Source organism: Ornithorhynchus anatinus, chromosome 21 (assembly GCF_004115215.2).
Source record: "Ornithorhynchus anatinus isolate Pmale09 chromosome 21, mOrnAna1.pri.v4, whole genome shotgun sequence".
Lineage (NCBI taxonomy): Eukaryota > Metazoa > Chordata > Mammalia > Monotremata > Ornithorhynchidae > Ornithorhynchus > Ornithorhynchus anatinus.
The window spans coordinates 23,015,967-23,028,178 of NC_041748.1; the positions used below are offsets into that span (position 1 = coordinate 23,015,967).

Here is a 12,212-nt window from a genome sequence, read left to right on the forward strand (position 1 = left end):
AGGCCCGGTCCCCGGCCGGAACCTGCGGCCCCCTCGCTAACCTGATTGCCGGTCGGTCGTATTTATTGAGCGCTCGCTGTAACAATAATAATAATAATAATGTTGGTATTTGTTAAGCGCTTACTATGTGCAGAGCACCGTTCTAAGCGCTGGGGGAGACACGGGGGAATCAGGTTGTCCCACGTGGGGCTCACGGTCTTCATCCCCATTTTACAGACGGGGTAACTGAGGCCCAGAGAAGTGAAGTGACTTGCCCACAGTCACACAGCTGACAAGTGGCAGAGCCGGGATTCGAACTCATGACCTCTGACTCCAAAGCCCATGTTCTTTCCACTGAGCCACGCTGCTTCGCGCTGTGTGGGGAGCACTGCATTAAGCCCTTGGGAGAGGACAACATCACAATAAACCGACTCATTAATTCATTCAATAGTATTTATTGAGCGCTTACTATGTGCAGAGCACTGTACTAAGCGCTTGGAACGGACAAATCGGTAACAGAGAGAGACGGTCCCTGCCCTTTGATGGGCCTACGGTCTAATCGGGCTTACAGTGTAATCATTCCCTGCCCGCAACTAATTTATAGTCTAGATTCTTACTACGAGGACTCCACTTAGGTTTTCAAGGTCAAGAGGGCTGGTCACTTCACTTCTCCGGACCTCAGTTGCCTCATCTGTAAAATGGGCATTAAGGCTGTGAATCCCATGTGGGCCGGGGATTCCGTCCAACCTGATGAACTTGTATCTACCCCAGCGCTTAGTACAGTCCCTGGCACTTAGTAAGTGCTTAACAGATACCATTAAAAAAACAAAAAACCAAGAGGGCTCCTGGCTCCGAGCCTACCGTAGAAGGGGGCTTGGGGGTGTGAAGGGGCGGGTCCCGGTCTTTTTTATCCCTCATCTGCCCGCAGCTCAAGGAGGTGGTGCTGAAAAGCAGCAAGGTCCTGCGGGCCGACGTCTGCGTGGTGGGCATAGGTAAGTGGGGGGTCTGGGAGAGGATGGGCGAGGGGGTCTCTCTCGGCACCCCTTGGTCTGTGCGTGGGCTGGAGGAAGCAGCCAGGACTGCGGGGGCATCAGAGACCGGGGGAAGGAACTCACGTCGGGGAGTTGCGCGTTGGAATCCCGCATCGGCCCCGGCCTGCTGGGTGATGGTGGGCAGGTCACCGAACGTCTCTGGGCCTCCGTTCCCTTATCTGTAAAATGGGGATCAGGTCCCTGCTCTCCCTCGCTTAGACCGTGAGCCGCATGTGGGACGGTGTCCGATGGGGTGATCCCGTACCTCCCCCGGTGTTTACCACAGAGCGAGCGCTGAAGTAATATCGTAACGGGGCTTTGGTCCCGGCCCAACCTCAGCCGTCCATCTCATCTCCGGGCTCCGCCGAAAGGCAGCCCGACTCTGGATATGCCCCTTACAGCAATCCTTAGGAGGGGGAGGTATTTAATAATTTGTTAAGCGCTTACTCTGTGCAGAGCACTGTTCTAAGCGCTGGGGTGGATACAGGGTAATCAGGTTGTCCCCCATGGAACTCACAGTTAATCCCCATTTTACAGATGAGGTAACTGAGGCACAGAGAAATGAAGTGACTTGCCCACGGTCACACAGCTGACAAGTGGAAGGGCCGGGATTTGAACCCAGGACCTCTGACTCCCGAGCCCGGGCTCTTTCCACTGAGTCACGCTGTAGGGTATCTATTAATCCCTAAGCTAAACACTGTGTACAGGCAGGATAAGCAGTCCAAACCCTGTCCCTGTCCCAAACGGGGCTGCTGGTCTAGAGGTAGGGGGGAATGGGGTTCTCAACCCCATTTCTCAGATGAGGAAACCGATGCTTAGAGAAGCAGCACGTCCTAGTGGAAAGACCCCGGGGCCCTGGAGTCAGAGGACCTGGGTTCTAATCCCAGCTCCACCGTGTACCTGGTGTGTGACCCTGGACAAGTCACGTAACTTTCCTGGGTCTCGGTTCCGTCATCTGCAGAATGGGGAATTCAGTAGTCGTTCTCCCTCCCGCTCGCAATGTGGGCCCCACGTGGGACCTGACGATCTTTCATCTACCCCTCGGTGCTTAGGACAATGCTTGTTACATATTCATTCGTTCAGTCCTATTTATTGAGCGCTTACCGTGCGGAAGCGCTTGGGCGGGTACAATATAATAATAAGCAGACACATTCCCTGCCCACAGTGAGCTAACGGTCTAGAGGACGAGCTTACGTAGTCAGCGCTTAACAGGTATCACGGTTATTATTATTATTAGGTTAAGAGACTCGCCCAAGGACGCACAGCAGGACAGGGATTAGAACCTCGGTCTCCCGACTTCCAGGCCCACTTTCCGCTAAGCACTGGAGCCGAAGATGGGGAGTGGGGGGCGGGGGGGCGTGTTAAATTTTGGCGGGGTGGGCTCTCGTTGGGACAGGAGCCGTGCCAGCCACGGGGTTCCTGAAGCAGAGTGGCATCAGCATCGACTCCAAGGGCTTCATCCCAGTCAACAAGGTGAGCTTTTTGTGTGGGTGTGTGGTATTTAATTGCTTACCCTGCGGTAGGCACTGTGCTAAACCCTGGGGCGGATACAAGCGGGTCGTGTCGGACACGGACCCTGTCCCACGTGAGGCTCCCGGCCCCAATCCCCATTTTTCCGATGAGGGAACCGGGGCCCAGAGAAATCAGGGTGACTTTCCCCAGGTCAGACAGCAGACAGGTGGCGGAGCCGGAATTAGAACCCAGGTCCTTCTGACTTCCGGGCCCGGGCTCTATCCACTAGGCCACGCTGCTTCCCGATCTTTCGCAGCCCGGAGCTGGCGCGAGCCAGGCCCCGGTCCGGGCAGGGGATGTGGAGAAGGTGACGGGGGACGCTCGCTGACGTGACGGAGTCCCGAGTTGGGCGGGATGGCTTGGGTGGGTGATTCAAGGACCTCCATTCCTTCATTCCTTCATTCAGTAGTATTTATTGAGTGCTTACTATGTGCAGAGCACTGTACTAAGCGCTTGGAATGGACAACTCGGCCACAGATAGAGACGGTCCCTGCCCATTGGCGGGCTTACGGTCGAATCGGGGGAGACGGACGGACAGAAACAGTAGCAATAAATAGAATCAAGGGGACGTACATCTCATTAACAAAATAAATAGGGCAATAAATAGTTCGCGGTGGGATGGGTTGGGCGGGCGGCCCCGATTCGAGCACCTCCACAGTTCTCGGGGAGTTGGCTGTGGGGTGGAGGTGCTGAGCCACTCGCTGACGCCAAGTATCCGCCCAAGCCAAGAGCCCCGGGGACGGTCCGAGTGGGTGAGGGGAGGCTGTGCTGAGAGTCGGGGTCCCTTCCCTCCCCTTTTTGCCCAACTGGGGTAAAATCGCCACCAGGAGGATTCTAGATTCTGGCCCTTTCCTCGGGGAGGTCGGGGGGAAGGATGGAAAACCATAGCAAACTCCCTGGTAATAGTAATAATAATTGGGGCATTTATTAAGCGCGTTCTATGTGCCAGGCACTGTACTGAGCATTGCGGGGGGGATGCAAGCAAATCAGGTTGGACACAGATGAAGCAACTGAGGCCTAGAGAAATGAAGTGAGTTACCCAAGGTCACACAGTAGAGAAGCGGGGGGGGGGGGGGGCTAATGTCTGTTGCCGATTTGTACGTTCCAAGCGCTTAGTACAGTGCTCTAGTAAGCGCTCAATAAATATAGAGCACAGGTGTGAGAGTCACAAACCAGGTCCTTCTGACTCCCAGGCCCGGGCTTCATCCACTAGTCCACGCTGCTTCTCCGTCAGTCAGTCCGTCGTATTTATTGAGCGCTCTCTGTGTGCGAGGCACTGTACTAAGCTCTCGGGAGAGGACAGTTCAACAATAGACACATTCCCTCCCCACAGCGAGCTTACAGTCTAGCGCGGGGGCGATAGACATCAGTCGAAATGTACTGACTTCGTCCCTGTCCCTCTGCCTCTCTCTCTCCCTTTCCTCGCGGGGCCCCCGTCGCTGACGTCCGGACCTTCTCCGACCGGCAGATGATGCAGACGAACGTCCCCGGGGTGTTCGCGGCCGGAGACGTGGTCACCTTCCCGCTGGCCCTGAGGAACAACAAGAAAGTCAACGTCCCTCACTGGCAGATGGCTCATATGCACGGTGGGCGCGCGCTTCCCCCGCCCTGGGTGGGGCGGGCGGGGCCCTGCGGCCGCCGTCCGGCAGAAGCCGGTAGCGGACGGACGCGACCGCCACGGGGTAGGGGACGGTAGTGGACGGAAGACCGTCCTGGGAAAGAGGGACCCGCCCTCCCGACCCGAGCCTCCCGGGAAATGCCCCGGGAAACTGAGGTTCAACCGTCACCCCCCTCCCGCCGCTCCCAGGCGGGGGTCAACGTGGGCATCTCTCCTTCAGTGCTATTTATTGAGCCCTCACTGCGTGCAGAACCCTGTGCTAAGCGCATGGGAGACCCGATGCCCTCAAGAGCGAACGCGGGCCCTGCCTGGAAGGGAGATGGGCTGAGTAGAAGGTGGGGCCTTCCCACTGGGGCCGGGTTCTAGTGGTCAATCGGTCATGTTTATTGAGCGCTTACTGCGTGCGGAGCACTGGACTAAGCATTTGGGAGAGTCCAGCATGATATAACGGATACATTCCCCGCCTACAGCGATATTCCCTGTGCCCCTCTAGGCCGTGAGCTTGTCGCGGGCACGGAATGTCACTGTTTGTTGTTGTACTTTCCCCAAGCACTTAATGCGGTGCTCTGCCCTCAGTAAGCGCTTAATAAATACAATTGAAGGAATGAATGCACAGGCCAGTAGAGGAGACGGGCATTAATATAAATAAATAAAATGACAGGTACGTACCTAGGTGCCGTGGGGCCGGGAGGGGGGATGAATAAAGGGAGCAGGTCAGGACGACGCGGAAGGGAGTGGGAGAAGAGGAAAGGGGGGCTTAGTCAGGGAAGGCTTCTTGGGGGAGGAGATGGGCCTTCGATAAGGATTCGAAGCGAGGGGAGAGTCGTCGCTTGTCAGATTGGAAGAGGGAGGGCCTTCCAGACCAGAGGCAAGAGGTCGGGGGCGAAAGGGGTGAGGTCGAAGTACGGCGAGAAGGTCCCTCCCCTCCCGAGCCCCCCTTGGGGCGGGGGTCCCGGCACCGGTCCCCGCGCCTTCAAGCCGGCCCAGGCCCTCCCCGTCCTGCCTGGATGAGACCCAAGCCCCTCTCCCCGGGGGTCCCACTGAGACCTCCGCCCCCTCCCGGGGCGCCGCCTCCCCCAGGGCGTGTGGCCGCACAGAACATGCTGGCTCAGGAAGCGGAGATCAGCACCGTGCCCTGCCTCTGGACCGCCATGTTCGGGAAGAGCATCCGTTACGCAGGTACAGGAGCGGGCTGGGCGCGGGGGGCTCCAGGAGACCCTCGACGTGAAGCCCCGGGTGGGCGGGGGCCCGGCCCTGCTAGGCTGTGGGAGGAGAAGCAGCGTGGCCTAGTGGAAAGAGCCCGGGCCTGGGAGTCAGAGGGACCTGGGTTCTAATCCCGGCTTCTCCACTTGCCCGCTGTGTGACCTGGAGCAGGTCGCTTCACTTCTCTGGGCTTCAGCGACCTCATCTCTAAAATGGGGATTAAGACTAAGAACCCCATATGGGACGTGGACTTTGTCCAACTGGGTGAGCTTGTCTCTACCCCGGCACTTAGTACAGTGCTGGGCACATAGTCAGCGCATAACAAACATCAGGGAAAATGATCTACTCGGAAGACTGGTGACGCTCTGAGAGCGCGTCCTTACGTATTCGTGGGCATGAAACATGTCGGAGGAGGTGGGCACTCCAGGGGAGGCTTGGGGCATTCGGGGAGGGGGCGTTGGTTCAGTCGTATTTATTGAGCACTTGCTGTGTGCAGAGCACTGTGCTGAGCGCTTGGAAAGTACAATTTGGCAACAGATAGAGCCAATCCCTACCCAACAACGGGCTCACAGTCTGGAAGGGGGGGAGACGGTTAACGAAACAAAAAGTAGGCCAGCATCAAAATAAATTAATAGAATTGTAGATATATGCACATCATTAATAAAATACATAGAATCATAAATATGTGCTTATATACGCAAGTGCAGTGGGGCGGGGAGGGGGGTAGAGCGGAGGGAGGGAGTCGGGGTGAGGGGAGGGACGGAGGAGCAGAGGAAAAGGGGGGCTCAGCCTGGGAAGGCCTCCTGGAGGAGGGGAGCTTTCAGGATGGCTTTGAAGGGGGGAGGTTTGTCACACAAGCGGATGGTGACAGAGCCGGGATTGGAATCCTGACTCCCACCCCGGGCTCTTTCCGCTAAGGTGTGCCGAGCGAGGGGGAGGGATGGGGTGCGGAGGGAGGGTGGCGGGGAGAAGGGGCCGTCGGGCCGGGAAAGGGGGCTGAATCTGGGATGGGGGGGTGGAGGCTTTCGATGCAGGGGGGCGTTGCGCGCTTGTTGTCTCCTCTACCATTCCCTCAGGCCACGGAGAGGGTTTCGACGACGTCATCATCCAGGGAGATCTGGACGAGTTCAAGTTTGTGGCATTCTACACTAAGTAAGGAGGAGGACCCGGTGGCCTAAAGGCCGGTGCCGAGGGGGGTGGGCACCCCGCGACTCAGGCCTGCCATCGTTTCCTCTGTTGCCCTGCCTGGCCGGGGGCGGGCCTCCCCTCCCCTCCTACCCCAGGCCGAGCGGGGGGGCGGTCCTCTGGGTCACTCTCCCTTGTCCTTGCAGGAGCGATGAGGTCATTTCCGTGGCCAGTATGAACTACGACCCCATCGTGTCCAAAGTGGCCGAGGTCATGGCCTCGGGGAGAGCCATCAGGAAGCGGGACGTGGAGTAAGTTCGGGGGGTCCCCTCTGGCACGTCCACCGACCGCCACCCCTCCCCGCCCCACACAGCCCTTCTTCTGCCCCCCCTCCCCTGCAGCCTTAGGGACTGGATGATTTCTCCCCTCCCCCACCCCCCCGAGCTGACTCCATCCTCATTTTCCTGCCTTCGCCCCTTGGCCAACTCCAGAGAGGCGGGCTGGACTGGTGCCCCCTTATCCAGCGCTGGGGAGGCGGAGGGAGGGCCGGGGCAGTGGGGACGGCGGGGCCAGCGGCGGCCGCTTCCCGGCCAGGTTCGGCCCTCCCCAGAGCTCGGCCAGGCCAAACGACCCAGAAAGTCTGAACGCGTTTGCCGCGTCTGTGAGAGTGAAAGGACGCCAGGCTCTGAGCGGAGGGCCCTGACCGAGCCCAGCCCGCCCAACGCAGCGTAGGGCTCTGTCGCCGATGGCGATCTTAGAGCAGGTGGAGGAGTCACAGGCTGATCGTTCTTCCGGACAGCCGGCTTCGTGGTTAGCAGGAGCCCCAGCCCACGTCCCCGACTCCCCATTGACCCGGGACAGACCGTCCCACAGTCCTGACTCTCTCCTTTCCATCTGTGACTCTCTCCAGTGACCCGGCATGGACCGTCCCACGCCTCTGACTCTCCCCTCTCCATCTCTGACTCTCCCCAGTGACCCGGGACGGACCATCCCACACCTCTGACTCTCCCTTTTTCTTCCCTGACTCTCCCCAGTGACCCAGCATGGACCATCCCACCCCTCTGACTCTCCCCCCTGACCCAGTGACCCAGCCTGGACTGTTGAACACCCCTGACTCCCCCCCTCTCCATCCCAGACTCTCCCCTGTGACCCAGCCCGGATGGTCACCCCCGTCCCCTCCCCTCTGGACCTGCTGAAACGTATCAATCCCTGAGTGATTTCCCACCAGGTCAGACCCCCTGGGCCTACCAGCCTGGGACCCTCCCTCTCTCTCTCGACCGGAAGCTCCAGAACTCTGGGTGGAAGAGGTCACTTGGCCCCCCCCCGGATTGCAGGAAGACCCACTCTGGGCCTTAGGAGCCGCTGGCCCCTCTATTTCCCCTTTTGGAAATCGATCCCTTTCCCGCTTTTCCCGCGTGGGCCACTCTGAGTGTCGGGGAGGGGCTGACGCACGGGCCTGGGGGTCGGAGGGTCCCAGTGCCGGCTCTGACCCTCGTATGCTAGGAGACCTTCGGTAAGTCACTTCACTTCTCTGTGCCTCGGTTCCCTCATCTGTCAAATGGGGATGAAGACTGTGAGCCCCATGTGGGACCGGGACCACGTCCAACCCGATTTGCTTGTATCCACTCCAGCGCTTAGAAGAGTGCCTGGCACACAGTAAGCGCTTAACAAAGAGCACAGTTATTCTTAGTGTTACCACTCACCCTCAGGGGGGCCATGCCCACCCGGTCATTCCGTTGTGCCCGTGGGTTGTACGCTCTGGGGGTTCTGGGCTCTGGGGGTTAAACCCCCCAAGTTGGGCTTCCCCTGCCCCTGGGCACCCTCTGTACCCTCTCGTCACGCGGCTGGTCGGCCCAGGAGCGGGCTAGAGCGCCCAGGGCCCCAGGATGGGACGTCTCGATGGACCGTCCCCGACCTGGACTCTCTAAAGTCTGCGCTGCCTGACGACAGTAGTCGATACTGAGGATGATTTTTATTAGGCATCTGCCGGGTCAATCAGTCAGTCGTATTCATTGACCGCTTACTGTGGGGAGAGCACTGTACTAAACGCTTGGGAGAGCGCAATAAGGGACACATTCCCTGGCCACGAGGAGCTCACGGTCTAGTCCCTGGGTGCCAGGCACTGTGTGAAGCACCACGGTAATCAGATCGCACGAGATCCCAGCCCCACGTTCCGAGGCCGGGTGAGGCGACAGGTATCTAGGTCCCGTTTTACAGATGAGGAAACCGAGGCCCAAAACGGCTGAGCGACTTGCCCGAGGTCACTCAGCAGGCCGGTGCCGGCCGGGGCCGAGACCCCAGGCCTCCGGACCCCCGGGCCCGGGTTCTTTCCACCGAGCCACGCTGTCTCTGCCCAGTATTTTATATCTTGACTGGGGCTCTGAGTTTAGCAAGTGTCTTCCCAGAGATAACGCGCGGGGAGGGTCTTAGGCCAAGGGGAGGGGGGCTTCCAGTGAAACTCCTGAAATTCTGAGTGTGTCTGTCTTTCTGTCTGTCTCTCTTTCTCCTTCTGATTGCTTTCACGCCTTAAAGACTGTTCGTTCGTCATGGCAAGTATGTTGGTTTTCACATTTTCCTTTTGCTAATCAGAACCTCATTCCTCGGTGCCCCCCCCCCCCCCCCGGGCCTAGAGAGGACACTCCTCAGCTTTACCAGTCAGTCGATCGTATTTCTTGAGCGCGTACCGTGTGCAGAGCACTGTATTAAGAGCTTGGGAGAGCACCACCTTGAACAGACACGATTCCTGCCCACAGCGAGCTTACGGTCTAGAGGGGGAGACAGATATCAAAAGACATAAATGACAGATACGCATTTGGCGGATAAAAAGGGGGAGCAAGTCCGGGGGACGCAGAAGGGAGTGGGAGAAGAGGAACGGAGGGCTTCGGGAAGGCTTCCTGGAGGAGACGGGCCTTCGAATGCGGCTTTGGAAGGGGGGAGTCTTTGTCCGATACGAGGAGCGACGGCATTTCAGGCCAGGGGCGGAAGGCGGGCGAGAGGTCGGTGGCGAGATAGATGAGATGGAGGTGCAGTGAGTAGGTTGGCATTAGAGGAATGAAGTGTGCAGGCCGGGTTGGAGTAGGAGAGCAGCGAGGTGACTGCATTCAAACCGATCAACGAGGAGACCCCTCTCCTGCCCCCAGAGTGTTGGCGGGCGGGCAGTCGTTGAGGGTGGTCGTGTCCTTTCTCCTACTTCCCATTGGGGACGCCCACAGATTTTATAGTTTCCGACCGATCTTTCCGCCATTCAAATCGTATTTACTGAACGCCTACTGTGCGCGTCGTCGTGCACGGTGCGCGTAACACCGTCCTGGGGACCGCGCAGAGCTCTCTCCCGGATGCCCACTGTGGGCGGATCTCTGTACCGAGCGTCCGCCACGTGTGGAGCCCCGTGCTGGACGCCCGCTGCGCGCAGAGCGCCGTATCTGGTGGTCCGGTCACAGGGCTCGGGCGGGTAGTCGGCACCGAAGAAACGCTAGCGGTCGTAAGAATAACGATCCTATCGGCGAGGAGATCTGCGCTCTGTCTCCCTCCGTCCCGCCGTCCGCTCTCATCCTCTCCCGGGGCCAGCGGGGCCCGGCAGGATAGCGCGGGGACCCTCCGAGGCTGTAGGAGGTGGGTGGGCGGGCAGCTGGGGGAGGAGAAGGGGCATTTCTGGGGGCAGCTGCAGCCGAGACTGAGGCGGGGTCGCTTTGTGTGTCCGCCCGCAGAACCGGAGACATGTCGTGGTTAACGGGGAAAGGGTACTGACCGCGGCCCGGGGCCGAGGTGCTGACCGTGGTGCGGACCGTGCAGCGGACCGTGGTGCGGACCGTGCCGCTCCCCCGGACCTGGCGCCGCGGAGCCGCCCGCCCGCCGCCCGCTCTCGCTCCGGGACACGCGGAGCCCACCGGCAGATCCGGCGCTCCCACCGCCGCCGTCGTCAGCCCGTCGCGTGTACACACGTGTACTCTCCCCGACACGTGTGCGCGCACCCACCCACGCCCACGTATATTCCCATACGTGGCCCCTCACCTGCACGCATACACACACGCACGTACGAATGCCATAATTATCGTGATGAGTCCCACACCCAGACGCTCACGCACACACACATCTGCGCACTCGCACGTGTACTCTCCCGCACACTCATACAAACGTGCTCACTTATACACATATACACATACATGTATGCACACAATCATACTGTGTACTGTCACACTACACACCCCGGCATGCACACATATACACACATTCACACATATACTCTCTCACACACACACACGTACACTTATTCACTCATGCACCCACATATATACACACATTCACACACATTCTCTCACACCCACATGCACACTTGTACACTCATGCGCGCACACGTATACGTACGTTCACACATGTACTCTCTCTCACACACACGTACGCACCCCAGTTATCTCTCCGAGAAGCACAAGCCCCAGAACAACCTCCCCTCTCAGGCCCCCCCGCCCCGGAAAGAAGCCCCGCATGGCACTGGGCAGGTCCCCATTGGCTTCTCTTGCCAAAAAAGCAAAACCTTCCCAGATCGGGGTGCGGAGATCAGCTCGGGGACCCCTCTGGCCGCAGGAATCCCCTCCAGGCAGACCTCACGCCAGCTCCGGGGCCGATCAGGAGCCACGGACCGTCCAGGATAAGAACTCCCTGCCTAAATCCATCCTCTCGGCCCTCCCTTGCCCAACCAGGACAGAGCCGGGCCCGGACAAATCCTCCGGCTGGTAGCCAAGCGGACACCGCGGGAGCCGGGCAGGTTTGCCTAATGGAATTGGGCTGTTGGTTAAGCACTTACTACGTGCCAGGCGCCGTACGAAGCCGCGGGGAAGGGACCGGCAAATCGAGTTGGACGCGGCCCCCGTCCCGCGTGGGGTTCACCGTCTTCGTCCCCGTTTTACAGGTCGCTGAAGCCCAGAGAAGTGAAGTGACTGCCCCAAGGTCACACGGCGGACAAGGCGGGGAAGTCAGATTAGAACCCAGGTCCTTCTGACTCCCGGGCCTGGGCTCTGTCCACTAGGCCGCGGGTTTTCTCTGCCAGAACCCTTCTTCCCCCATGGTCCACTGTCCCTTTCGGGTGGGCTCCGGCTGGCAAGCTGGGGGGGTGGCGGAGATAAGGGGGTATCTTAGGATGCCCGCCACCCGGGACGTGCCCCCTGCCCCACGGCGTCCCTCCGCCAGGGCCTCCCGGAGCCTGGGAGGGGACGTACTTGCCCGCGGCATGGCGGTGGAGGGGAGAAGCTGTGAAAGCGTCCCCATGACAGGGTGTAGTCAATCCCCCCGCCGCCTGGGCCGCAAACACCCACCCGCTCCTCTTCCGGGCTCCTGAAGGATGCCGGGATCTCCTCCCGCCGCCTCCTCCTGGCGTTGGCTACGCCCCAACCCTCCTAGATTTTTATTCGAGTGGAAGCCCGTGTCCCATCTCTTCGGGTTTCTGCCGGATCCCCACGCTGGGAGAATCTGTGAGAAGCAAACCAGTTCTGGCTGGAAGTGCCCTCGGGAGCGTTGGTTGAGCTCTTACCGTGAGCACGGCGCTAAGCGCTTGTCGAGGGGGAGAGAGTCCGTCGGGAGCAAGAGGCCGCAGGCTCCCAAGTGCTCCGGAGCACGGCGCTCTGCACCCGGTAAACACTCCATAAATACCATCGATTTATCGACCCTGCCTTAAAGAGATTAGAAGCTGATAGGGGGCAATAGGCCCAGGCAAATTATTTGCAAATAGAACCGGAGAAAGAAGAGAGATT

The 12,212-nt window shown here is 59.4% G+C and overlaps 1 protein-coding gene across 7 annotated transcripts in view; it reads left to right on the forward strand.

Moving 5' to 3' along the window:
* AIFM3 (apoptosis inducing factor mitochondria associated 3) overlaps positions 1 to 11,385 on the forward strand; it is a 38,421-nt gene extending 27,036 nt beyond the window's left edge. For 5 of the 7 annotated variants that reach the window (XM_029049499.1, XM_029049500.2, XM_039915116.1 and 2 more), the window contains exons 14-21: positions 908 to 971; positions 2,407 to 2,483; positions 3,991 to 4,108; positions 5,221 to 5,319; positions 6,420 to 6,495; positions 6,675 to 6,779; positions 9,001 to 9,021; positions 10,176 to 11,385. In XM_029049499.1, the coding sequence (XP_028905332.1) occupies positions 908 to 971; positions 2,407 to 2,483; positions 3,991 to 4,108; positions 5,221 to 5,319; positions 6,420 to 6,495; positions 6,675 to 6,779; positions 9,001 to 9,021; positions 10,176 to 10,215 (600 nt within the window). In that variant the 3' untranslated portion in view covers positions 10,216 to 11,385. The remainder of the gene's footprint in view (positions 1 to 907; positions 972 to 2,406; positions 2,484 to 3,990; positions 4,109 to 5,220; positions 5,320 to 6,419; positions 6,496 to 6,674; positions 6,780 to 9,000; positions 9,022 to 10,175) is intronic. The other 2 variants (XM_029049502.2, XM_029049504.2) reach the window with 1 other exon arrangement.
* Positions 11,386 to 12,212: the final 827 nt, after the last annotated feature.